The sequence below is a fragment of the Hylobates moloch genome, unplaced genomic scaffold, assembly GCF_009828535.3.
Source record: "Hylobates moloch isolate HMO894 unplaced genomic scaffold, HMol_V3 SCAFFOLD_12, whole genome shotgun sequence".
NCBI classification, from domain to species: Eukaryota; Metazoa; Chordata; class Mammalia; order Primates; family Hylobatidae; genus Hylobates; species Hylobates moloch.
Window position 1 is genome coordinate 67,694,515 of NW_026652287.1, and position 27,630 is coordinate 67,722,144.

The window sequence follows — 27,630 nt, forward strand, 5'->3', positions numbered from 1 at the left end:
TAGCTTCTACTGAAGTATTGTACGAATAACTTAAGCAAAAAGGGGTATCGGATTATATTAAAATTGATTTTTTTGCTTCACTTTTTTTATTTGAACATCAGTTGTATGGAGTACTCATTTTAAAAAGGAAAATGGTATGAAAATAATTGTTTTGAAAGGAGAAAAAAAGAGGTGTGAGCTTCCTTGAAAGTGTAAGGAAAGTAGTGTGATGGAAATCATAGTGAAATCAGACTGGGAGTCAGAAAACCGGTTCTAGTGTCATCTCTGCTACTTAGTAGCCCTTTCCTTTTAGTCGATTCTAAACACTAAATATGCTTCCGCATGTGGATTTAAATGTGATGGTCGCTAGTGACAAGCATAGGGGGATATTTCTTGCTAGGGTCAGTTCAGGTCATGATTCCTCTAAAGGCATATTATTGGATTATTTTACTGTGGTTCTACTTTATTAGGAGAAAGCCTCGAAAGGGTTTTTTTGTTTTGTTGTTGTTTTTTTGGTTTTTTTTGGAGGGACGTAATACTAGGCAAAATTCTTTTTGTCACAGGTTCCCTCTCCCAGCGTCCCCAACTTGGAGGCCTCTTTAGGAGTCCCAGAGACTCTGAGAGGGTCACACTGTACCTTGAAACACAGTTTTTGGCGTTTCTATAAAGCTGCCGGTGCGCTCTGTGGGAGGTTGCTATGACAATTTGCAAACAGTAGGTAGAGTCGATGAAACTCCGCAGGAGGTGGCTCCCTTCCGACTGGAGTCTGCGCTAGTTCGGGCCTGCACAGTAGGTCCAGCCTCCTGGAGCCAGAGATACTCGGGCGGGGCAGAGCATAATGGACCCCTGGCCCCAAGAGAACTTCAGAAACTAGGCACCTCTCGAGAAGGCAGTGCATGGCATAACTCTGCCCCGTCATCCGGTCATCTGGGATTTGTCGGGCTTTCCCACCCCACCTCCTCTCACAGTTGAAGTGGCAAAACCTGTGACCTTTGAACAGAGGCGCACCGTGTGCCACGCACGACGAGGCGCGGGTGTGAGACGGGAAAGCAATTTTTTTTTTTTTTGGTCTTCAAGGAAAAGAGAGGTTGTAGATGGCGAATAAAAAAGGCAGGGAAATTCTCCACGTGTCTTGGAAGGGAAGGGGGAAAGAGATGCGTCGGGGTGGGGTGAGAGGAATTCGAGGTGTCGCTCCCTCACGGCAGAGCTGAAAGGAAGGTGTGTCTCTCCCAGTGGCCGCGCAGGGAAGTTGTAAGGAAATAGGAGGTGTCTCTGATGTTTATTTTTGCTTAGCAACCCACAGCCAACTGCTTCCCCAGCTGCCGTCCACACGCGCCTCTCTGCCTCCCCTTGTCCTAGCGACTGGCGAGCGGTCACTTGGTGTCAGTAAACCGGGGAGGGTGTGTGGCGGAGGTGGGAGGGCAGCCCCCTCTTTCGCCCCTGCTCAGGGTCAACGAGCTCAGCGGCCGCCCCTCCCGGGACTTGACTCTCCGAGGTGACCCTCGCACAACTAAGTTATCTACATGATGAATTGGGGGGAGGGGAGTGGCTAAGTCGCTGGGATCGAGAATGGGGGGACGGGGACGCAGTACTGTCTGTGAGCAGCCATTCAGTTCGAAGAGCTGAAAATGCATTTATGTTTAGGGGTGCGCATGGCAGGGGAGGGGTCTCTGCGGCGCTTTCGGCCGGAGAGCAGCAGCCGTAGGTTGAGCTGTAGGGCAGAGGAGGGGCGCCGCGGGGGACGGGGAGGGGAAAAGGTCGCCGGAGTGGAGCCGAGGGGAGCAGTGCAGATGGCCGGAGGGGGCGGAGGAGGGCGAGCGGAGGCCACCGAGTTTTCCGGGGAGCGGAGGGGCGGCTCCGAGGAGATTGGGTGGGGGTGGGGTGTGGTGGCCGGGGCCGGGGAGCGGGGGCAGGGCCTGGGGGGGGGGGGGCAGGAGGTGGGAGGGGGGGGGGGGGCCGGGCCGGGGGTGTGGGGGGGGGGGGGGCCGTTCCGCGTGCCGCTTCCAGCTCCCCGCGCCCCTATGTGAGGGAGACGGGGAGGCCCGCGGCGCGCAGGGGAGGGCGAGGCATGTGCACGGGCCGGAGGGTGCTGCAGCCGCCCGAAGAAGAGGAGGACGGCGGCGAGGAGGAGAGCGGGGGGCTCGCGGCGGCGGGCCCGGGCCGAGGGGATGCAGTGGACTGTGTGTGTCTGGCTGTAGCAGACGCGAGGCGGCGACGAGGCGCCGGGGACCCGCGCGAGGGGCGGCCGGGAGGCGGCGGCGGCGGCGGCGGCGGCCGCCAGAAGTAGCAGGACCGGCGGCGGCGACGGCAGCCCTGAAATGCATTTTCCTCTTCAGCGGCCATGTTAACCAGGAAACCTTCGGCCGCCGCTCCCGCCGCCTACCCGACCGGTAAGGAGGCCGTGCCGCCGCGCCGCCCCCCCGGACCCCCGCCGGCCTTGGGCAGCCCCTGTGGCGCGGGCGGCCGCTGCCTGCGGGACCTCGAACAAAGTCGGCGGCGCGGCGCGGGGGAGCCCCCAGGCGGACGACGCGCCCCGGGCTCCATGCAGGGTTGTGCGCGGCCCCGAAGGCCCCTCCGAGGGGAGACCTCCGCCCGAAGAGGCTTCTGCCTGCCGGGGGCCCGGGCGGGGACCGTCCAGGCCTGCCGCCCCGCCCTGCGCTGCCCGGGGCTTGGTGTGGCCGTGGCTCCCTGCTCAGCTGTCCAAACCCACCTCCCGGCCGCTGGCCGTCTGCAACGTGGGCCGCCAAGCCCCGGAGCGGCCGGGCTCCCCCGCCGGGTCGTGAACTCGCGCGCCAGGGCCAGACTTAACTTTGCAGCTACCCATGCCCCGCCCGTGGGTGTGCGCTGGGGAGCCGTGACCCGAATGCCGGTTTTTACTGCCCCGGTCTCTTCCTCCGTCTTTCCCTGGAAGAGGGTTGTCGCTGCCCAGTGGGGTTGGGGGGGGGGGGGTCTGGGTGACTTTCTCCCCCCTGACCCTCTTTTGTCTCCTCCCGCACGTGGCTTCCAGGCCGAGGTGGGGACAGCGCCGTTCGTCAGCTTCAGGCTTCCCCGGGGCTCGGTGCGGGGGCCACCCGGAGCGGAGTGGGGACCGGCCCGCCCTCCCCCATCGCCCTGCCGCCTCTCCGGGCCAGCAACGCTGCCGCCGCAGCCCACACGGTGAGACCCAGCCCGCGGGCGGCCCGGGCGGTGGGGGCGGGAGGGGCCCCAGGCCGAAGCACCCGGACTTGGAGGGGTCTGACGCCGGGAGAAGAGGGGTCGAGATACATGCAGCCCCACGCCCCGGGCCGGTAGCCTCTCCTCGACGCCGCCCTGGTTAAGTTGGGCGAGCCCAAAGCTGCAGCCACAAAGGAAGATTCGTGGCGTGGGCCCCTTACTTCCCCTCCGGAACTCGCCCACCCATGAGCTCCTCTTCCTAGGAACTTCCTCCGTGCTGCTTTCCTTCTTTCCTCATTTTTCGGCCTTGCATCCCAGAGTTCCCTTCCCTGACCCGGTAAACATCTCTGTCCTTCCCCCACCTCCCCGTGGGTAGTGGGTATTTATAGAAACAGATATGTGTTAGGGGACAGCCAGACCGGCCTGCCCGGAAAATCGATCCCCCAAAGAGCCTCCCAGGCCTGGCTCTAGCCAGCAGGGAACATCGCCAATTGTCCCCCGCGTGTGTAAGCATGTTTTATGAGTGCTACAGGTTTGAGCACAGCAGAAATTGTAATTAACATTAACAAAAATAAGAGCCGCCGCAGCAGTCAAAACAAGCCACCCCTGTAGGATTGTGCAGTTGGACATTATTCAAAAGGAAAGGGCAAGCGTTGCTTTGGAGGTGGGAAAGAAAAAGCACCTAACAGGTGCTGTGGTCTCTGGGAGGGGAGAGGCCAGCGTGGGACTGGTTGCTGGTGGCTGCGGAGACTGGCAAGTTGGATTCGACTTCAGCATGTACCTTTTCTCAGCTCCGAGGAATCACCCTTTGATGGTGATGGCCAGCCTGGAGGAGGTCTGCACTTGGAGGAGGTGATGGTTTGGAGGTCTTTTTTTCCCGATTGGATTTTCCTCAGTAACAGCCTAAGATGGTTCAGTGTGAGGGATGCCTGCTAGGGATTGGTTTTATTTGCCAAGTGAAAACTGAATTCTTGAAGAAAAGGCCATCTCCGGCCTACAGGGGAGTAGCTCTGGGGACATATGTTATGGGGAAACTTGTTTGTCAGAGAACTGTGAGGGGATGTCTAGACTGTAGTTGCACCTGTTAGACTTGGAGAGATGTGTGCAAGTTTCGTAGGAAAATGTTTTGTTGCTGTTATTATCTTCCCCCTCCCTCTGTCTGTCTATCCTGACATATCTGGTCCCAGGAGCTGGGAATTCATTGCACAGAAGTTAACCAACCTGTGTTGGACTGTGGATGGTATAGTAGGGTGGATGATTCTGTATGTTACTGTTAAGTGTTCTTGTCACAGTGATATTTTAGTTAAGGAACTGCCATTGATTTTAGGGGTTTGGATTTTTTTGTTTGGGATCATCTGACAATTTGTAAAATGTAATACCCAGTTTTTTTCTGTGTGTTGATGTAATCACATGACATGGTGTGAGCTGGAAAAAGAACTATTTGGTTTGCATGTGGATTCCAATTTTGTAAGGATGGGCTTTGCTTGATCAGAGCCTCTTTGCAATTGAAATACATGTAAGGAAAGTAGATAAAACGACAAGTCTCCACTGGAGGGAGAGCCTGTGGTGCACCAGAAAAGGAAGGATGTGAATGTGCTTCTCAGTACTCCTCATAATGGAGGCCTGTATTTTGCTGTGGCATATGCCAGATTTACTTGTTTTTAACATGTGTGTAAACTTCGGTATGCTGTTAATTATTAGATGCTTGACTTTGAAGGTGTGAATTTGGGTTTCGATGGTGGTTTAGTTTTGATTTTATTTCTATAACATCGCAGATTTCATAGTACAGGAAAGGTTACAAGGACCACAGAGTTTATCTGGTTATATTCTTTCACTTTATAGATGAGTAAACAGACTCAGACAAGGTAACTGGTTTCATCAAGATTCCCCAGCCAGTTCATATCAAGGCCAGAGTGAAAGCCTACATCCTCCTGCATCTAGTTTTAATATACTGATGGAGAGTGCTAATTCTAGGAAACTGTACTAGCCTCATTATAAATGCAAGAACCTTTGTAGATCCATATTCCCATATGTCTGTCAGATTTTTATAAATTTTTAGTTGTTATTTCCAGAGTAATTATACCTAGGAAGAACTTCTAGAATGAATGGGGGGAGATATGAATGAATCAAGGAGATAAAAATGATCTTGTCATAGGAGCTTGCCCACATTTTCTCTTACAGGTGATATAGTAGGCAGGTTAAATATATGATTATAAAGATTATAAACTTTGGAATTTATCTAGTCCATTGCCCTTTTATTTTATATCTCCATGCATGAGTTGTTTTACACTTTAGTTATTTCTGTTTGTGTGAGAGAGAGAAGTGCACCCAATCACTATCTTACTTCCTATTATTTTTCTATTAATGTTAATTGGCAGTTATTAATAGAAGTATTTTTAAAGTCAAAAATATTAAAATATGTTTAACTTTTGTAGCTGTTTTACTATGTAAAACACTCTCCAGTTATCAGTTTTACCTTTATAAAATAATTCAAATTAAAATACACATTTAAAAAATGGCAGTATTTTGAAGAAGAAAAAGTGGACATTTTTCTTGCTGACAGGTCCACACAGACTGTCAGAATGTTTGAGGAGGAGCTAAAATTCCAGTCTTTTTGGACTCAATTCTATTACCATAATACTATACAGCATTTCTAAGGTGACTTCAGAAAAGTTTTTAAATGCGCAAGACTATTATCACAGTGAAATGTCTGCTGTTTGCCATTTTCTTATTGGAAGAAATGTAAACTACCAAACTGGTTAGACTATTGTTTTTATATAATATTTAATACCAAAGTATTTGATGATCAAGGAAGCCTTTGTGGGTCTCTCGATTCAAACCCATAAATTGTAGCTATTTTAACAATTGTATTCATTATGTTTTTATTTTTTGTTTTGTTTTGTTTTGTTTAGATGGAGTCTCACTCTGTTGCTCAGGCTGGAGTGCAGTGGCACCATCTCTGCTCACTGCAACCTCCGCCTCCGGGGTTCAAGCGATTCTCTTGCCTTAGCCACCCAAGTAGCTGGGATTACAGGCGCCCGCCACCATGCCCGGCTAATTTTTGTATTTTTAGTAGAGATGGGGTTTCACCATGTTGGCCAGGTTGGTTATGAACTCCTGACCTCAAATGATCCACCTGCCTCAGCCTCTCAAAGTGCTGGGATTACAGGCGTGAGCCCCTGCACCCGGCCTCAGTATGTATTTTTAAATGTGACACACTGTGCTATACATTGGCATATCGGAATAAGCCATGATCTCAGACTTCCAGAGGCTGAGCTGGAGGGAGAGGTTTTTAGTATCCTTAAGTTTATGATGTAGTCTTGACATATGTATTCTGGAAATGTTCTGGCATTTCCAGTCCCTCAGCACCCCCGCCCCGCTCTCTGCCCCATTTTTTATAAGTCAGTTAATTGTGCTTTTGAGCTTGATTGTGATTTTAGAGTCCTGCAATGTTTGAGATTCAAAGTCTTCTTTTGCTAGAGCTTCTCAAATGAATCTCTAACATCTGGAAAGCTTTTAAGATTGCATGTGTTGCTTTTAGGTGTTTGGTTGATGTGTTTGCTGCAAGTGTTTTATACATGGTTTGATTGATGTGTCTGCTACAGGTACTTTATGCTTGGAGGTCCTTGGCCTCCAACTCTGTGCGGATGCACTGCAAGCCTAACGTCTTGTGACTTAGGTCACCAGGGACGTTTCTCAATTCCCTGGGCCTTGACTTCATGTTTCCTTATGAAGGTACACAATGTAGTTCTCAGGAACAACTCCAAGAGAGGCAAGAGTTAATAAGGAGGATCTATTGGCATGTGTTCCTCCATCCCAAAGATATTTATTGAGGGCTTACTATATGCCTGGGTTTATGTTAATGAGGACTTAGAAACATAAGAGGGGACCCAGCCCTGGAATTGCTCACAGCCAGATGAGTACATCTGATGTTAAAACAATTGCAGTAAAGAGAGGTAAGTGTTAAAGGGTGAATCACCTAGGTATGAGAAAGGAGATTCCAAGAAACATCTGGAAAGGACAATAATAATGCTCTCACTGACTGACTACTAAGCACTTTACACATATTACCTTACTTAATCCCTCTAATAGCCCTAATGAGGTAACTTCCTTACCTTCTTTTTGCAGACAAGGGCACTGAGGTTAACAGAGATGAAATAAATTGCCCTGGGTCACACATTTAGTAAGTGGTGGAGCTGGATCATTTAATGTGTGTCTAACTAAAAATCTACCATTATGAAATGTGACCTCACTAAAAGCAGAGGAGTGTAAAAGTGCATGGTGTTTTTTGGGTCCTGGGCTATCTAGCTTTGTTCCTCTTGGAGAGAAGAGTGACAGTAGTTGATGAGAATAGAAGGACTCAGATCATTTAGCCTCTACATTTTAGAGCCTTGTGTTCTTACTGGTAAGTTCTTGCATTCGCTATGGAAATAGGTTACAGCCATGGGCCTTGGGCAAAAGCAAGAGTGGTCTCAGGTTGAGACTTTTAAATAAGACTCTAAAAGCACTATGGAGAAGAGATTTGAGGAATTCTAGACTTAGAAGCAAGGGGGCATGTTATGATGCCGCCTCAGTTGTCCCAGTGAAAGACATCAGGAGAGTGAGATGAGGCAGTGTTGATGGAAAGGGCCTGGGATAGTAATGATGCATCATCTTGGTGACTTAGGAAGGTGAGGGAGGTGTTGAGGTTTTCCAGGCACACAGTGCAGAGGATCCATTCACAAGTGGATAGCCTGAGTGACACATGGAGGGGAAGCCTTCTTTTTATCAAAATCGAGGATTATGGGAGCGGGAAACTGGTTTGTTAGAAAAATCATGAATTAAGTTTGAGTTGCTTATGCGAGAGGGAACTGATCGATAGTTGGATATGTGTGTCTTCCACTCAGGAGATAGCACCTTGGCAGGTCTGAGCTCAAGGAACAAATGTGCAAACATCAGGCCATGGGCAGTTGCTGAAGCCCTGGCTGTGTTCAAGATCAGTTGCAGGGGGTTATGGGAGTAAGAAGCCAAGAGAATCGAGACTTGAACCCTGGGGAACTCTTGAATCACCTAAGGTTAGGTAGTAGTTGATGCTGCAAAGGAGACCAAGAGAAGGCAGTTGGAGATATAGAAGATGATCGTTTCTTGGCAGTCTCATTAGTTTTAGTTACTAAAACATTTGTGACCATGTATTAAATTATGTGAAACACAAAAATTGCTTGAAGTAAATTTCTGAGGCTTGGTTTTACTTTGCTGTGTTTTTAGAAATCTCTAAAGCCCCAAGGTTAATTTTGTCCTAATGAAGAGCTTTATGCTTTCATTACATGTATACAGATAATGTGGATTTTTCTTCTAAAATATCACCACTCCACTCTGAAGATAATGGTTCTATAGGAGAGAGATATTTTGATTCAGGCCCCTTTATTCTCTACAGTTTGAAAGACCACAGTGGACAGGAGAGGGTGCAGAGAGCAAGGCTGGGGAAGAAAAGCACTGGACAAGCCTGTACCTCTTTTATATATGCCCAAGACTTGCCTGATTCATTTTTATGGACTGCCCTCCTTTTGGCATAGAACAAGGGTAAAATAACCTTTCTAGCTACTGTTATTGAATATAAGGTCACGTAGCATGGAGAATCATCTATGAGTGTGATAAAAAAGCTCAGTTATAAGTCTAAGAAATGATATCCCTGAGCCTATGAAGTCACAGTCAGACAGGCCCCAAGTATTGTCTTCTGTTTTGTTTTAGTTAGAAGTGGGCAGAGAGGAAGCTCACACTCCACATAGTCATTGTGCGTATTATGTATCCAATAAAGACAATGTGAACGTCTTGGTCTGCTAGTAAGAAGGAGTTGGAATTTCATTTTATAATCCAGGTATTCCCAAATCATTTTTTGAATTACTGTGTTACATATACAGAGCCCTTCTGCTCTTTCAGTAGTATGTAAAGCCCCAAAGGTAGGATTTAAAAGGAGATAATAGGATACTGATGGCAACGGACTTCATCTAGTTAGTTGTAAGTTCCCGGAGGGCAGGCACTCTGTCACTTTGGCAGCCAGCCTTCTGTTAATACCGGTTGACTGAATGAGGTGGATTGTGATGACAAGGTGATGTAAGATTTCATACAAAAATCACCTACCAGGCTGCTTTGAGACTTGGGGTTGTCCAAGGCAGGAATTCCTAACTGGGAGAGGATCCTGACTGCCAAGTCGTCTCCTACCCCTTGCCTCTCAGCAGCCATAATGCTTAAAGGAAATCCCAAGAAGATTCTCAGTAGAGGGCTGGGGTCCCTTGGTTCACACCATTGATAGAATTTAGACAGGAATGTTCAGGGATGGCATACATACCTGAAACAGAGGTTGCTTCTTTGGATTCCTATTTGGAAACCTGAGTATCCCAGCAGCTTGTGGAAATGGACATCTTCAGAGAGCTGAGCCACTGACCCCTCCGGAGGAAGGCCAAACAGTGTGGTCGTTGCTTGGTTTGTTGGACTGAATGCCTTAAATGGTTATTACAGTTAGTAAAGCCTGGAAACTTTTAAAAATAGGTTAGGGGTTCATAAGATACTGTGGTGCATATCTACATGGGAATCTTTCAAGTCTAAAAACACAGGGTTTTTGTTTTTGTCACTGGATCATGTGTGCACTTAGGTTTCATCAGATTTTCAAGGAAAGAGGAAATACTGGTGATGAAGTGTTTTCAGGATACAGCTGTAGGTATTAGGGAAAGAGTAGTGAACAAGACAGACATGGTCCCTGTCTTCATGTTAATAAACTACTAGATGAAATATGAAAGGTGCTGTGATCTGGGGATGGAGGAGCCAACATAGAGTCTTATGTCTGCATGTTTTTTTCTGTATCCTGTTTCATTTTTATACCAAATGTGGATTGAGTGGAACACCTATGATGTGCCAGGCCCTATACTAAGTGTTAGATATAGAATGATAAAGTTATGGTCTCTGCCTCCGTGGGGAACCCTGAATATGTACAGCAAACCAACTTGTCTGTTAGGCATGGCATTTATGAGGTCCATTTTTCAGGACCACATGTTTTGTGGCCCTTACTCAAACCAAATGGGATTTTGTAAAGGTGAGGTGGGGGGGGGGTGTTGTTGTTGGGGGTTACTTATACCCCATTTGAACAGACACCACTTCTTTTTTATTTATATTTCCTGTCTAAATTCCAGATTGGCGGCAGTAAGCACACAATGAATGATCACCTGCATGTCGGCAGCCACGCTCACGGACAGATCCAGGTTCAACAGCTGTTTGAGGATAATAGTAACAAGCGGACAGTGCTTACGACACAACCAAATGGGCTTACAACAGTGGGCAAAACGGGCTTGCCAGTGGTGCCAGAGCGGCAGCTGGACAGCATTCATAGACGGCAGGGGAGCTCCACCTCTCTAAAGTCCATGGAAGGCATGGGGAAGGTGAAAGCCACCCCCATGACACCTGAACAAGCAATGAAGCAATACATGCAAAAACTCACAGCCTTCGAACACCATGAGATTTTCAGCTACCCTGAAATATATTTCTTGGGTCTAAATGCTAAGAAGCGCCAGGGCATGACAGGTGGGCCCAACAATGGTGGCTATGATGATGACCAGGGATCATATGTGCAGGTGCCCCACGATCACGTGGCTTACAGGTATGAGGTCCTCAAGGTCATTGGGAAGGGGAGCTTTGGGCAGGTGGTCAAGGCCTACGATCACAAAGTCCACCAGCACGTGGCCCTAAAGATGGTGCGGAATGAGAAGCGCTTCCACCGGCAAGCAGCGGAGGAGATCCGAATCCTGGAACACCTGCGGAAGCAGGACAAGGATAACACAATGAATGTCATCCATATGCTGGAGAATTTCACCTTCCGCAACCACATCTGCATGACGTTTGAGCTGCTGAGCATGAACCTCTATGAGCTCATCAAGAAGAATAAATTCCAGGGCTTCAGCCTGCCTTTGGTTCGCAAGTTTGCCCACTCGATTCTGCAGTGCTTGGATGCTTTGCACAAAAACAGAATAATTCACTGTGACCTTAAGCCCGAGAACATTTTGTTAAAGCAGCAGGGTAGAAGCGGTATTAAAGTAATTGATTTTGGCTCCAGTTGTTACGAGCATCAGCGTGTCTACACGTACATCCAGTCGCGTTTTTACCGGGCTCCAGAGGTGATCCTTGGGGCTAGGTATGGCATGCCCATTGATATGTGGAGCCTGGGCTGCATTTTAGCAGAGCTCCTGACGGGTTACCCGCTCTTGCCTGGGGAAGATGAAGGGGACCAGCTGGCCTGTATGATTGAACTGTTGGGCATGCCCTCGCAGAAACTGCTGGATGCATCCAAACGAGCCAAAAATTTTGTGAGCTCCAAGGGTTATCCCCGTTACTGCACTGTCACGACTCTCTCAGATGGCTCTGTGGTCCTCAACGGAGGCCGTTCGCGGAGGGGGAAACTGAGGGGCCCACCGGAGAGCAGAGAGTGGGGGAACGCGCTGAAGGGGTGTGACGATCCCCTTTTCCTTGACTTCTTAAAACAGTGTTTAGAGTGGGATCCTGCAGTGCGCATGACCCCAGGCCAGGCTTTGCGGCACCCCTGGCTGAGGAGGCGGTTGCCAAAGCCTCCTACTGGGGAGAAAACGTCAGTGAAAAGGATAACTGAGAGCACCGGTGCTATCACATCCATATCCAAGTTACCTCCACCTTCCAGCTCAGCTTCCAAACTGAGGACTAATTTGGCGCAGATGACAGATGCCAATGGGAATATTCAGCAGAGGACAGTGTTGCCAAAACTCGTTAGCTGAGCTTATGTCCCCTGATGCTGGTAACCTGAAAGATACAACATTACTGAGCCTTATTGGGTTGAAAAGGAGTAGCTCAGACCTGTTTTTATTTGCTCAATAACTCTACTCATTTGTATCTTTTCAGCACTTAATTTTAATGTAAGAAAGTTCTTCATTTTGTTTTTATAAAATACATGAGGACAATGCTTTAAGTTTTTATACTTTCAGAAACTTTTTGTGTTCTAAAAGTACAATGAGCCTTACTGTATTTAGCGTGGCAGAATAATAACATCAGTGGCAGGCCACTGATTACTTCATGACTGCCACGCATTTACAGATTGGTGTCAAAGACATTCACTATGTTTTTATGGTTCATGTTATATCCTCCCCAGGGTGACAGCCCCTTAAGGCCCTCCTTTTCCCTCCATGCTCCAGGTCCATGCACAGGTGTAGCATGTACTGCTTCCGTTTTTCATAAATTAATCTGGGTGTTGGGGGTAGTGGGAGGAGAACGATCAGAATGAAAGTGATATTCTAAGAAAAACTGTACCTTAGAGATTTTTCTCTAGTGCTCAAATACAAAATAAGATCCCCAAGGTTTAAACCGCCCAGTTAGCATTCTGATATTCTAAAAGCCGGCAAAGCAGCTTTTAGTGGGTAAATGGAAATGGAAACGTGTGTGTTCCTCCAAATTTTCTAGTATGATCGGTGAGCTGTTTTGTAAAGAAGCCTCATATTACAGAGTTGCTTTTGCACCTAAATTTAGAATTATATTCCATGAACTGTTCCTCCCTTTTCTCTGCTTTTCTCCTCTCTGTTCCTCTTTTAATACCACACATCTGTTGTTTGCATTTAGTTTGTCGTCTTCCTTCAACTGTGTATCCCAGACTGTTAATATGGAAAAGAGACATTTCAGCTGTGATTATGACCATTGTTTCATATTCCAATTAAAAAAACAGCAGCCTAGCTACTTAAGGTGGGGATTTCCATAGTTCCAAAGAAGATTTAGCAGATTAGAGTGAGTTCACACTTTTCAGGTGCCACTGTAAGGTTCTCTCAGCCTGGGAAACTATCAACTCTTTCTTTAAAAAGAAAGAGGGTTGAAAATCCTCTTGACGAACAGAAGTCACTTTGGCTGTTCAGTAAGGCCAATGTTAACAACACGTTTAGAGGAGGAAAAGTTCAACCTCAAGTTAAATGGTTTGACTTATTCTTCGTATCATTAGAAGAACCCCAGAGATAGCATTCCTCTATTTTATTTTACTTTCTTTTGGATTGCACTGATTGTTTTTGTGGGAATGACACTTTATCTGGCAAAGTAACTGAGAGTTTGGTAAAAGAATATTTTCTTCTCTGAATAATAATTATTTTCACAGTGAAAATTTCAGTATTTTATCACTAATGTATGAGCAATGATCTATATCAATTTCAAGGCACGTGAAAAAAATTTTTTAGTATGTGCAATTAAATATAGAAAGATTTCTGCCTGTTTGGACAATAGGTTTTGGGTAGTACAGATTAGGATAAGTAAGCTTATATATGCACAGAGATTATTGTGTTACCTGTAAATTGATGTACAAGTACTTAAAAGCATGGTCCCCAGTGAGGCCAAGAAAGTTTCCATTTAAGTTCTTTAATAATAATCCTACAGTTTATCTTAAGAAAAAAAAAAAAAGGTTTGAAAAAAACACTTTAATTTAGGCTTCGTTGGTTGATGGTGGAAAAAAATGCTCAGGAAATATTTCAGATATTTGCCAAAAAACCAGGAATAAGGTTAGCTTATTAAAATAGTGATAGATATTTGCTTTACTATTTAAGGTGTCACTGATAAATTAATTTGTACTTCTGTCTGTGTTTAGAAATTATAGCTTCTTTTCCCTTAGTCAAATTCTTTAGCATATTATACACATTTCTGTGTAATCTGTGGAAGTGCAATAATGTTAGTAAGTTACATTTTAAATAATGCTCATGTGACAATACTCCCAATCAATGGCTTATAGAATTTAAAGATCCGTGTATTATATTTTGGCTTAAAGGCATGAGAAGTATAAGACTTGGTTTGGTGGCTTTGTAAGACCACCAGCCTCTTAATGATGGTTAGCTTCTTTAGGTCATTAAATCAATAAAAACATATAATGCTGTTTTCCTCTTCTAATGCTCCTCTTCCATTTCCAGTTATCTTCACATTTACATTTAAATATACAAACCTGAGCCTGCTATTATTAATTTCCCTATAAAAAGATGATACATGTGAAAATTTATAAATGGACTAATACTGCTTGTCTTTCTCGCACCGCACAAAACTGGTTCTTAAGATGCCAGCAATGAATTTGGGACTATATTTATAAATGGAAACCGGAAACTTTTATACCAAACTGTAATAATGTGCAGCACTGTGGGGCTTTTTTTTTTCCCCCAAATACAGTGAAATTTTTTTATTCACAAGAGCTGCCACATTTCAGCATTTAGTGATAGAGCTGCTTTAATAAAATTCTAGTTTGATTGTCATGTCAAAAAAAGAAAAATGTTGCATCTTTGTGATTTTAAAACATAAATTAATGAAGGGCTCTGATAGGCTATTAGGAGTTGGCTTGGAAACAGTTTTTGGTCTCACAGGTTACCATTGTCTGGGGATGTCTGAGCTGTTTTCAGATTTAGGAATAGCACAGTGTTGTCTTGTCTTTGGCAGTCTCATTTGGCTGTTTCTTGCACCACCAGTGTGTTCATTACCACTTAAATATATTGCTACAGCAGTGGAACAACAGAGTGGTGCAAGACACTGTAGATTAACAGTAGAGGAGAAATTGTGCCCTTAGTGTTAACAATGTGCCTTTTGTTCTGAATGCCATATTGTAGGGCATGCATTTTTTGGCCTCTTTAACTCTTTGAATACTGGTCAGTAAGGACGGAACCCATCTCTGCAAAGATACATCTGTCTTAAATATCTAGTTTTACAGGCCTTAATAGAATCCATAAGGCATGACTCATCTTCAGGCACTGAAAAAAGATAACCATCAGGTAGTGTAACACAGGGACTTCCTATGTTTAAGGGGTTAAAGATGGTCTTTGTTGTATCTTAACATCAGACTGATTTTTACATTTTTTTTTGTTATGCTAACACTAGACAAAAATCAACTGTATTTGTAAAAATTTACCTCAAACCATTTAATTTTATAGTGTGATTAATCCCAGGGCATTTGGTATGAACCAAAGTGCATTCCTTTTATATGTGCCTGGCTCTAGTAAGGATGGCCAGGGATTTTTACAATTTGGGTGCAAGGCACTTAAGCCACTTTTAAACTTAATGGGTGGTTTGGGGTCGTGTTAAATGACTCCATCAGAATGTTAGAAAACACTTTAGGCATCAGTAGCATTGGGCCATATTGGAATCCTAAAGTGTGAATTATTTTAAGGAGAGCATTCATTTTTGTAATTTTTTTCATCAAAAATATTTCTGGTAAGCAGAAGACTTTTTAAAAAAACTGATCTGGTCTCGGTAAAGGTTTTAACATTGCCCAACATAATGCTGTAATAGCATTAAAAAAAGTATTTGTGAACTCTTTGTTTCTTAGGGGCTTGTACATCTCTCTGCTATGGACATATACGAAATTATTGTAATTATACTCAGCTCAACTGCTACAGTTATGTCTAGGCAGTGGCTTGGATTTTTATCGAGCAACAACTTAGACACGTGACTGTAATATGCTGCAACTGTGTGTACTGAAAATATGTGAAAATGGTTGAATGTGGACTGTGTATATATGTATGTAAAAATTTCTGTGAGATGCTGCTGTCGCCACTTAACATTAAATATGTTCTAGTGGATTTTAATCCTAGTGGCCAGTTCTATGATACTGTATGTATTATACAGCTGATGACAGGAGTAAGACTGTTTAGTGAATATTTGTTAAATTTTATTGTTGTGGCCAGAGATAATTTCAGAATAAAATTTTAATGTCCTACCTTACTTTTCTCCCCTTTCTAACTATAATTTAACTCCTGATCTATTTCTGGTATTATCCTTTGTCAGTTAGCCTGGAGAGGGTTTAGAATGCAAAATGGATAGCTCTATATCAGGGTCTTGAGAAGTTAAAATAATTCATTCTACTAGTTTGTTCATAGCAATACTTTATTAGTTCAATATAAGTATGCAGATTCCAAGTGGAAAAACAAAGGTTTTAGTAAGTAGCTGTTGCTTTTCCTAGGGTATTCTATTCCTTTACCTGTCAGATTTTTATGGTAACTTTTTTATATATAGCCTCTGCTGTGTTCTTTATTATGCTAGAGCTTCGTATCTTCTTTTATTTTAACCTTCACGATGATAGTTAAGCTGGGGGAGCAGAACCTGTCAATTATTCCCCACCAGTCTTCATTCTTTTCTCTGCACAAGTTCTGGTAAATTATTCTAATGTGCTCTAACCAGTTCCACCCAATGTTTTTTAATGATTATGAGTTTGCAGTTTTTGTGCTTGGTGGTCTCTATGGTTCACATTTTTTTGTGTGGTAGTGTCTCCTGCCTTGGTTGGCTCAGAAAATAAGGCCTAGGAACTGCAGTTAGCTCATGATTTGTCAAGTTCAGTTAATACCAAGCTAAGAGTTTACTTACAGATGACAGCAAGCAGATGCTCTAGTAATTCGTCAGACATTGCAGGGATATTGTGTAGTCAAATATTTCCCTCTTGTGGAAAGAACTACCTCACATTATTATTTATTTCCTTACTGTTACCAACAGCCAAGGAATTACTTAGTGTGGCTTCCTGCATCAATACTGGGATATGCTTAAACAAGGGAATGCTCTAACAGTTCCCAACTGCCTCGTCATGGCCTGGGCCATAGATTTTTGTTACTGCTAATCTTGCTTCTTAAAGTTCACACCCAGTGCAAAAAACCCAACCAGCACACTAACCCCAAAATCCAATATATTTAGAAATGTAAGTGTTAAGAAATGTACATTATGTACAGAATTGAAAATTGGTGCTAAAGTGGCAATGTCAATTTAAAATTTATTGTCCAGATCTGATGACAGACTCAGTCAGGAGATTATAGTTCCTACTCATTCTCTTTCCTTTTATCAGATCTTTCAAAAGCTCTTTTAAAAATTGATCAATGTGCTATTCTGTTTGAGTCTCTACAGTCCTATCCCTTTTGGAATCAACAGCTACACAAATAAATATTCTTGGAACTTCAAAGTTGCCTTCAAACTAGCTCTAGAAAATGTCCCTAGTTGACATTGGTGTTGGTCTGTTAGAAGGGGAAATTGATTTGACTACTTTGTGTTTTGAAAAGAGCATTAAGAGGGATTTGAGGAAGGTATTTGTGGCTTTCTTTTTTTTCTTAAGTTTGAATTACACTTCATTTCCTTTGGGTTATTAGGCAAATAAATGCTTGTCATTAGTAATACTTAGCACTGTCCAAAATGAAAAATGACTGCCAGTGTGTTGCCCATACATAAGAAAATTGCATCTTACTGCAAAGTCTTTGGTTTGTTTCCTTATTTGGTTTGACTTTGACTTACTATTCTGCTATGGTCACATCCTTAATATCTGTGGTAAATTTCATATATGTATGGGGTGGGAGCATAATTGCCATTCCCATGTGTCTCAAGGAAGCTTAATGAGGAAACATAATGAGTTAATACTAACTCTTCTGAAGAAAGCTGACATTTTAGGAGTATTAAGTCATCTGTCATAAGGAGCAGCAAGAATATATTATGATTGTATCACATGTTCCAGAGAGCATTACCCCTTACATAGAAAGCTCCTTAGAGATTTCATGGTGTTGGATGAACATCAGTTTATGCTTATACATCCCTGTGAGCTATAATTATCCTCATTTGATATTTGAGGAAACTGAAGTGACTTGCTCCAAAGTGACTTTACAGAAACATTGCAGTTTGAGGCTTAGGTTATAATCAGATAATTTTGGTCTTGGACAGTAAGGGAAAATCCATAATACACAACACACAAAAGTTTAGAAAGCGAGGGAAGTTGAGCTAGCAATGGGCATTTCTATTTAAGTTCCATCAGTTTCCAGGAATATTTTTCAAATGGGACAAACTAAAAAGTTGAGGACTAGAGCATCGTAGTCTCTTAAGTGCACCTAATAACTTAATGCATGTGCACACACCCTCAGTTAATTTGTAAGAGAGTGACTTCTCATTGTTATTTGTGGAGAGGCTAATTATAATAGCTTCATTCTTTATTTTCTGTGTTCTTAAATTTTTTTTTACATTTGAAAGTATGAAAATACTATTTTTGACACTTTACTGATTCTCAGGGATTAAAAGTTAAATTTTACTGACTGTAGCAGCAGGTAAATCTCTTAAATTTACTCAGGTTTCCTATCTTTTGCCTCCATATTTAAGAAAATAAAGAATGCCTGCCAGGGAAATATATAAAAATAAAAATTTCAAATACAATTTTAAAACACCAATTTGTAAATAAACCAATTTTACAAACTAAAATATTGTGTCTTTCCTTGCTTTTTATCCCAATTTATCTCCCCTCCTGTTTGAGGAGTTTTATATATTAAAGCTATTTCTTCATTTGTAAAAATGAAGTATGCTATTTGCAAAGCAAAAGCCCATGAAAAGCCCCAAATCATTTAAGTAAAACTCATTGAATTGTTTTCAATTGTTTTGGGAGAAATGTAACTAATTATAAGCCATTTATGTGGACCTGCAGCAAATAAATGTATGAGTAAATTTGGGCTAATTTGTCATCTTTTTATCTGAAGAGGAATACCCTACTTAATTTCCCTTGTCTGTAAGATTGAATTTATCAGAATTTTGGCTAGGGTAGCTGTAAGTATATATATAAAAAATGCAGATGGCATTTATTTGTCAAATATTTATTAAATAAGCCTCCTATAGCCCCGAATCTTGTAGGCACTAGGGATATATAATGCTGAACAAAACGCACAGTGCCTTTTTAAGGGAGTTTTTAGACTGGTTGGGAAGGCAAACATTATATGGATAGTTATATGAACAAATACATATTTTACACAACAAATACTTTGCATAGTTGCAAAGTAATAAGTGCTGTGAAGAAAAAGCACGTTGTGCTGAGTGTGTGTGCAATGTTACCTTGTATGGATCAAAGATGGCCTCCCCAGGAAACAAATAGCTTTTGAGCTGAGGAATAAAGAGCATGAATAGAGACCCTGTAGCTAGAGGAAATAAGGTGAACAATTGAAGGCAGGGCCACGTGATCAGAGCCCAGAGAATGAGATAACTTGGTGTGAAACGAAGGTGATGAGGTGGTTGGGAACCAGAACATGCCAAGCCCTGTAGGTGCTATTAAGGATTTTGGTCCTTACCCTATAAGCAAGGCAGCCACCAAGAGATTTTTGAGGAGGAAATGCCATGAGCAGATTGGCTTTTCCTGGCTGTCTTTATAGGAACGTACTGAGAAGGGTAAGAGTGGATGAAGGAAGCCCAATTGGAAGTGTTTGCAAGAGATGGCAGACTGGCCCGCGGAATGGGGATGAACATTTAAAGAAAATGGATTTGAGGGCTCGTAAGGATACAGAAAAACAGATGCTCTCTGATTTACAATAGGTCAACTTAAAATTTTTTGAGTTTGTGATGGGTTTATGTGGTATTGAATGCACTTTCAGTTTACAACATTTTCAACTTCGGGTGGGTTTATCAGGAAGTAGCCCTTTCATAAGTCCAGGCCCATCTGCATTAAGGTAGAAATAACAGTGATGTCTCTTTGTATCTGAAAAGTTGTTGTTGCTATTTGTGTCTGGTTTGCTACATTGCATCAAAAGGAATCACAGTATCTTATTTGTTTCAGAAAAGGAAGGGTTGCAAATTAATGCCTTTGGTTACAAAGTATGAAGCACTGATACACTATCTTTTGCTGAAGATTTGAAGCCTTTGAGTAGAATCTTGTTTATTAATTCATTCAAATTCTTTTAAGGAAATTTTAAATTTTAAAAAGATTGTAAAAATGGGGTGGGGGGATTTTACATATTAAGTTTTTATATTAAGACTAAAATGAATGAAGGGAAGAAGGGAGGGGGGGAGAGGGAGGCAACTAGATTCGTGAGAAAGAATAACAGACTAGGAGGTCAGCAAAGGCCGCTGTGGCCTAGTGGTTGAATGTGGTGTTCTGAAGGAGGAAGGAGCTCAAGAGCAAGCAAGGCAAACTCCTTCTCCCCCTCCCTCCCTTTCTTCTTCCCTTCCTTTCATAGAAATTAACCTTTTACTCTGTAAGGTGGTATATTTGGATTTGGCATATTTGAGTTTACCAAAACAAACAAAAAAAATTATAAGAAGTGAAAGAGGAGGAGAAGGAGGAGATCAATCACTGCCTTTGAGGACATTATGTTTAATTAGGAAGACAAGATTAGACAGAAAATATTAAGTTTAGAACATTGAAAGATGAAATTCAGAATAAGTGCAGGTCATTTGTGTTGCTCTTGGATAATAATAACTTTAAGAAGGTGGGTATCCAGCCAGGTCTTGATGGAATTCAGATTGAGAGAGAGAAAAAGGATATTCTAGGAGAAGCAAATTGCTTTAACTGAGGGATGTCATGAATCATTCATTTATATGTTATCCAGTATTTACTGAGCACCTACATGTATAATTTTTGGCATAATGCAAAGGATGGGCAAAGAGACTGGGTTTGTGGCAGGGTGAAGAAGGGAGAATAATTTCTTCGGAAGGTAGGCCTTGTCCTGTGGTTTTCTCAAATGTGCCATGTTGTAGCCACAACACGTGTGCTTTCTCTGTCTAGAGTGCATTTGCCAATGTCTGCCTCATCCTGTGAGACTCAGCCCAGACCAGATGTCATTGCCCCTACAAAGTCCTCTATAAGCTGAGGTTGAGCAAGATCACCCTTACAAAAAGCTAACACTGGCAATCTCTCTGCTAACTGCAAGGTGAGTAGAACTGAGTTGAGAAGGCAGCGGAATCCTCTCCCCTGTTTCCCTCCGTGCTCCCCATTGGGCACACACCGGCAAAAACAAAAAACAAGTGATGTCTGAAGATACCATTTTAGTAAGGGAGGTACTTGTTAACCAGACAATCATAAAATGTTTATAGTTTGTAAGCAGTGCCCAGCATGAGAAGAAGCAGCTAGATTCGTGAGAAAGAATAACAGACTGGGAGGTCAGCAAAGGCCGCTCTGGCACAGTGGCGTGGATGTGGTGTTCTGAAGGAGGAAGGAGCTGAAGAGCAGGCCAGAGCACGGGGTGGAGACTTGCAAGTCTGGAGTCTGGTGAGCCAGGGAAAAGCTCGTGCAGGATAAGGAGGGAGAGAAATGCAATGCCGGACCTTGGAGAAGGCCACACAGACCGTTTGGAGGAGCTGGGAATTTATTCTGATTACACCAGGAAGCCATCGATGCATTTACAACAAGTTAAAAAACAAAAAACAATCATTCTGGTTTCCTATGGAGAAAAACTGGAGGGGAGCCATATGGAGATGGTGCCACTCCATGAGACAGAGGACTTCTAACCATCTGGGAGGAGTTGGGAGAGATCATTTGATAGAAGAATGGTCCTCCACCAGAAGTTCTGTTTAGGAAGTGAAGTGAGGTGGGGATAAGGCTACGCAGGATTCTGAGGATACCAGTTGTGTTGCTATTTTTGTAATTGAAATAATGTAGGCTGAAAAAAAGTGTCTTTACAGTGTGACTATGTAAAAATTACAGATGCCATGTAATTAATCTATAAAGGACATTTAAAATCAGTAGGAAAAATGCTAATATTCCAGTGGAAAAAAGAGACAATAATACCTTCAAAAAATTTACATGAGCAACATAAATGGACCAAAAAATTTTTAAATTATAAATCAAAGTAATAAAAATTAAAGCCACGAGTTTATTTTTAACCCACAAAATATCAACAATTAATTAAACCACCATGTTTATTGCTAGCAAGGGTGTGGAGGGATATAAAGCACTCGTTCGATGCTGCTGCGGCATAATTAGCAGAGTCTTTCTGGAGGGCACTTGGTAATTTGTACCAGGAGCTTTAGAAATGCTCGTTCATTTTTACCTGTTGATTCTACTTCCAGAAATTGGTATCAGAAAATCCATGATGTAAACAAAGAGTTATGTACAAGAATAATCATATCTACTAGCACAAACTTAGAAAAAAACCTTGTATCTATTAACAGAGGATTGCTTAATAAATTATAAGTATATGAATTATGAACAATACGTTTACAGTGTAATATTAAACAAAAAAAGGGGGGCACACAAGTGAATGTCCTCCCTACCAAAGCAAAAAGACAGAGGCAGAGATGGCATTGGGAAAAGAATTAGAAAGAAATACAGCAATGTATTAACAGATAGCTGTTACTAATTTTAATTTTCTTATATGTTTTTCATCAGTTTTCACAATGACCATTCATATTTTAAAAATATATTTAAAAACTCAATACATTATTATAAAGAAAAACATTTATAAGGAATAAATAAAACCAAGAGAAAACTGCTATGGACCAAGTAAACAGAGCACTTTAATAATAGGGAGGAAATTTGCTTCCTGGCCTGTTGAACCATGTGAACCAGTTCCTACATTTCCAGGTACTTTCTCACTTCTGGTTTCCACCAACTGGAATATGGCCCTCTCCTTGGCCTGGCTCACTTCTGCTGTCCCCATGTCTCAAGTAGCTGTGCTTCCTCCCTCTGCCCTGCCTGTCCCCCTCACTCAGCCTTCATCAGATGAACTGAGAGGCTCCTGCCATCTCCCATGTTCATCTCAGTGCCTACTTTCATAGACCTTAGAATTGAGTGGTCAGGCTGGTTTAATTGTCACCTTTTGAGTTCCTTGAGGGCCAGGGACTCTTTCTTGCTGACATAAAGGTACGATCCCCAGGGACTGACATAAGGTTTGGGACAAAACAGGGCCTCAGTAAAAGTTTGTGAGTGAGTGAAGTGCTTGAGGAGGGGGGTTCAAGAGAGATGTGCACAAAGGAAGCCATCAGAACCCTTTGAGAAGGAGTTTTGGAGAGAGTGCAGGAAGTGGAACATAGTACCCAGTGCCTGGAGGCTGGTGGTGAGGAAATGGCTTGGTGGGTACAGGCCCACTCATGAATGTCTTGGCCTGAATGTGGGGAGATGGAGAGAAAGATGATGAGCAAAGGTGGAGCAAGTGAGCATTTTTTCCAGGTAGGCAAAAGTAATTAATCAGTCTGGTGCTTTCTTCTACTTAAACTCTCCACTGACCTCTCATCACACTAAGGATAACATGGGTAATTTCCCTGACATGTCCTTCAAAGCCCTTTGCGATTGGGCTCCTGCTTCTTTCCAACGTCATTTGGTTCCATTCTTCCCCGGCTCAGTGCATTCCAGCCACATCTGCTTTCTGTGTGTTTCCTGAATGTCTGTCTCATTCCTGCCTCAGGACATTAGTACTTCCTGCTCCCTCTGCTGAAACCCCTCTGCCCTCTCTCCTTGTGCGGTTAATGTCTTACTGTTTATCACTTAGATCTGACACTATCTGCTTAGATAGTACTTCCTTGGCCACTCTACCAGTGCCCATTTCCCCCACCCCTAGTCCTTCTCTGTCACGTTACCCTGTTTATTTTTTTTTTAAGTGTCTTAAAAAAGACACTGATCAGTGTCTGGAAAAAACTTGTTTATCTATTTAATGATTGTTTATTGTCTGTCTCCCTCAATAAGTGTAAGTTACATTATGCTAGTTCTTGTTACCTCTGTATTTCCTATTGCCTTAAACAGCACTGGCATGCAGTAGGCTTTCCACAACTGTTTATTATTGAATATAAAGGCTTATGTGTGTTGGAGGAAGTAAAGAAGAAGCCAGTGGAGAGGGAGAAATTAGAAATGTTATATGCCAGGAAGGCAAATAGGTATCATTTCTAGTGCCAACCTTGAATGCTTGGTAGTGGCTGCCTAGAACCCTGCCTTAGGATTATGCAGTTTCCTCAGGGTTCAGCAGAAAACAGTGCTATAATTGATTAACAATGTCTTATTGCTAATTAGCAAATTCTATAGGCATAGGAAGGGGCAGTTTAGTGGCTGAATAATAGACTTCTATTTCAGTGTGCATTGCTTCAATTCTTGTCTTGACACATGGACATTGTGTTCAGGATATGGCTGAGACTAGATCTCAGTTAATGTATAGGTGGTTGGGTTTTTCCTTTACAAACCTGTGTAATATGAAGAGCACAGATGCTTTTATATCATATTATTATTATTATTATTATCATTATTATTATTATTATTGAGATGGAGTCTCGCTCTGTCACCCATTCTGGAGTGCAGTGGCAAGACCTCGGCTCACTGCAACCTCCACCTCCCAAGTTTAAGCGATTCTCCTGGCTCAGCCTCCCAAGTAGCTTGGAATATAAGCATGTGGCACCACGTCTGGCTAATTTTTGTATTTTTAGTAGAGATAGAGTTTCACCATGTTGGCCAGACTGGTCTCAAACTCGACCTCAAGTGATCCACCTGCCTCGGCCTCCTAAAGTACTGGGATTATAGGCATGAGCTACCACACCCGGCCATAGTATAATTTACTAATTTGTTCTTTAATGTGATATTTGTCCATATGTGTGTATGCCTTCAGTGGTATGGGAAAAGGACAGAAAGTATTTCTTAATCATCTTAGTCTCCTTTCTTTTATATTTTCAGTGCTTGATCTTTTGGGTGATATCAGAATGGTAGCTACTTCTGGGTAAACATTCATTAACAAGCCTCTGGCCAGCAATAAGAGGTGGCCTCCCTGGGATGACAAGGTAGAAGGGAGCTGCAGTTGAGTTGTTTTCCTATTTCAGATACTCCCTATCTCCTTTTAGGTTTGGAATCTGCAAGTCTCTTACCCTCTAGGCTAATTATTTCCTTTTGAGAGCAGTGAGGCCTTTTATCAAGATGGCTACATTCTTGTGTGTCCTGACACACAAATGATGAGTAATGGTCTGATTAGCCAGTGACCTTCACAAATGATAAAAAGGGAACATAAAGATGAGAGGTTTTTCCCACTCTGGGAATCAGCTTCTCTCTGGACTTTTTTCAAGACATGCTCCCTTATAACAAATAGTACATTGCGCTTATTTCTTGTCTGATCCATGCATCCTGATATTTTGAAATGAGAATTTTAAAACCAAGGATGGAGTACTTGACCCCCAGGCCCCTGACCAGGATCTACTCAGCACACACTATTTAATAGTGTTCAGATTAACTTCTGGGCACCTGCGAGCCACCACAGTGCTGCCATTTTGATAATCCCGTGGTTTAGAGGCCCTGACACCATGGCCACTTCCACCTTTTACTCTGAGTAAGCACTCATGTTGCTATTCCATGAACCAGTGCCAGAGAGGAAGGTTGGTTCTCTGTTTGGAAGTGGCCCAAGCTTCTATTATAACCACTTTGGGAAAAAAGGCAAAAGAGCAGCTGTCCTACACAGTGTCTTTCTCCTCTTCCTGCTCACCCAGTCTGAGCTCAGACTTACCGTGATTCCCTCATTTGACCTCGAGCGTATCACCATCAGGGGTTTGCAATTCAAAGTACAGCATCACAGCATACAGAACAATGTCTTGGCCAAAGATGTCCATGTCCTTATCCTCAGAACATGTGAACAGGTTAGGTTGCATGATGTTTTGACTGCATTGTGTTTTCCCAGAATTCATATGTTGAAGCCTAACCCCCAATGTGTCTGTATGTGGAGATAGGGCCTTTAGGGAAGTAATTAAGGTTAAATGAGGTTGTAAGGATGCTGTTTGTATTAGTCCATTTTCACACTGCTGATAAAGACATACCCAAGACTGGGAAGAAAAGAGGTTTAATGGACTTACAGATGCACATGGCTGGGGAGGCCTCGCCATCATGGAGGAAGGCAGGGAGTAGCAAGTCACATCTTACGTGGACGGTGGCAGGCAGAGAGAGGGAGCTTGTGCAGGGAACTCCTCTTTTTAAAACCATCAGATCTCATGAGGCTTATTCACTGTCACGAGAACAGCATGAGAAAGACTTGCCCCCATGATTCAACTACCTCCCACCAGGTCCCTCCCACAACTCATGGGAATTCAAGATGAGATTTAGGTGGAGACACAGCCAAACCATATCATCCCACTCCTGACCCCTCCCAAATTTCATGTCCTCACATTTCAAAACAATCATGCCTTCCCAACAGTCCCCCAAAGCCTTAGCTCATTTCAGCATTAACTCAAAAGTCAACAGTCCAAAGTCTCATCTGAGACAAGTCAAGTCCCTTCTGCTTATGAGCCTGTAAAATCAAAAGCAAGTTAGTTACTTCCTGGATACAATGGGAGTACAGGCATTGGGCAAATACAGCCATTCCAAATGGGAGAAATTGGCCAAAACAAAGGGGCTACAGGCCCCATGCAAGTTCAAAATCCAGCAGGGCAGTCAAATCTTAAAGCTCCAAAATGATCTCCTTTGACTCCATGTCTCACATCCAGGTCATGCTGATGCAATAGGTGGGTTCCCATGGTCTTGGGCAGCTCTGCCTCTGTGGCTTTGCAGGGCACAGCCTCCCTCCTGGCTGCCTTCATCGGCTGGCATTGAGTGTCTGTGGCTTTTCTCAGGTACACAGTGCAAGCTGTCAGTGGATCTACCATTCTGGAGTCTGGAGGACAGTGACCCTCTTCTCACAGCTCCACTAGGTGGTGCCACAGTAGGGACTCTGTGTGGGGGCTCCCACCCTACGTCTTCCTTCCACATGCCCTAGCAGAGGTTCTCCATGAGGGCCCTGCCCCTGCAGCAAACTTCTGCCTGGACATCCAAGGGTTTCCATACATCTTCTGAAATCTAGACACAGGTTCCCAAACCTCAATTCTTGACTTTTGTGTACTCGCAGGCTGAACACCACGTGGAAGCCACAAAGGCTTGAGGCTTGCACCCTCTGAAGCCATAGCCTGACCTCTACATTGACCCCTTTCAGCCATGGCTGGGACAGAGGGCACCAAATCCTTAGGCTGCACACAGCATGGGGACCCTGGGACCAGCCCACGAAACCACTTTTTCCTCCTAGGCCTCCGGGCCTGTGATGGGAGGGGCTGCTGTGAAGACCTCTGACATGCCCTGGAGACATTTTCCCCATTGTCTTGATGATTAACATATGGCTCCTCGTTGCTTATGCAAATGTCTGCAGCCAGCTCGAATTTCTCCTCTGTAAGTGGGATTTTCTTTTCTATCACATTGTCAGGCTGCAAATTTTCCAAACTTTTATGCTTTGCCTCCCTTGTAAAACTGAATGCCTTTAATAGCACCCAGGTCACCTCTTGAATGCTTTGCTGCTTAGAAATTTCTTCCACCAGATACCCTAAATCATCTCTCTCAACTTCAAAGTTCCACAAATCTCTAGGGCAGGGGCAAAATGCCACCAGTCTCTTCGCTAAAACATAACAAGCATTATCTTTGCTCCAGTTCCCAACAAGTTCCTCATATCCATCTGAGACCACCTCAGCCTGGACTTTATTGTCCATATTGCTATCAGCATAAAGCCATCCAACAAGTCTCTAGGAAGCTCCAAACTTCCCCACATTTTCCTGTCTTCTTCTGAGCCCTCCAGACTGTTCCAACCTCTGCCTATTACTCAGTTCTGAAGTCGCTTCCACATTTTCGGGCACCTTTTCAGCAGCGCCCCACTCTACCAATACCAATGTACTGTATTAGTCCATTTTCACACTGCTGATAAAGACATACCTGAGACTGGGAAGAAAAGAGGTTTAATGGATTTGCAGTTCCACATGGCTGGGGAGGCCTCACAATCATGGAGGAAGGCAAGGAGGAGCAAGTCACATCTT

At 43.4% G+C, this 27,630-nt stretch overlaps 1 protein-coding gene across 3 annotated transcripts; it reads left to right on the top strand.

Annotated features, from left to right (window-relative positions):
* The first annotated feature begins 1,971 nt into the window (after positions 1-1,971).
* On the top strand, positions 1,972-20,847 carry DYRK2 (dual specificity tyrosine phosphorylation regulated kinase 2). 3 transcript variants are annotated; one of them, XR_004250902.2, is made up of 4 exons: positions 1,972-2,369; positions 2,987-3,135; positions 10,296-12,041; positions 20,630-20,847. XR_004250902.2 is itself a non-coding variant. In XM_032170677.2 (3 exons), exons 1-3 carry the CDS (start codon positions 2,321-2,323, stop codon positions 11,901-11,903), a joined length of 1,806 nt encoding a protein of 601 aa, XP_032026568.1. In that variant the 5' UTR covers positions 1,972-2,320; the 3' UTR covers positions 11,904-12,884. The 3 variants fall into 3 exon arrangements, 2 of the variants coding, with proteins under 2 accessions (XP_032026568.1, XP_032026569.1); XM_032170677.2 differs by lacking the exon at positions 20,630-20,847 and having other exon boundaries at positions 10,296-12,884; XM_032170678.2 differs by lacking the exons at positions 2,987-3,135; positions 20,630-20,847 and having other exon boundaries at positions 2,318-2,369; positions 10,296-12,884.
* Positions 20,848-27,630: the final 6,783 nt, after the last annotated feature.

What these genes read in the sequence shown, in the direction of transcription:
- DYRK2 (XM_032170677.2), top strand. Translation starts at nt 2,321, where the DNA reads ATGTTAACCAGGAAACCTTCGGCCGCCGCTCCCGCCGCCTACCCGACC. An exon ending in TCCCGCCGCCTACCCGACCG is followed by an intron (nt 2,370 to 2,986) that starts GTAAGGAGGCCG and finishes CGTGGCTTCCAG; the next exon opens with GCCGAGGTGGGGACAGCGCC. An exon ending in CTGCCGCCGCAGCCCACACG is followed by an intron (nt 3,136 to 10,295) that starts GTGAGACCCAGC and finishes TCTAAATTCCAG; the next exon opens with ATTGGCGGCAGTAAGCACAC.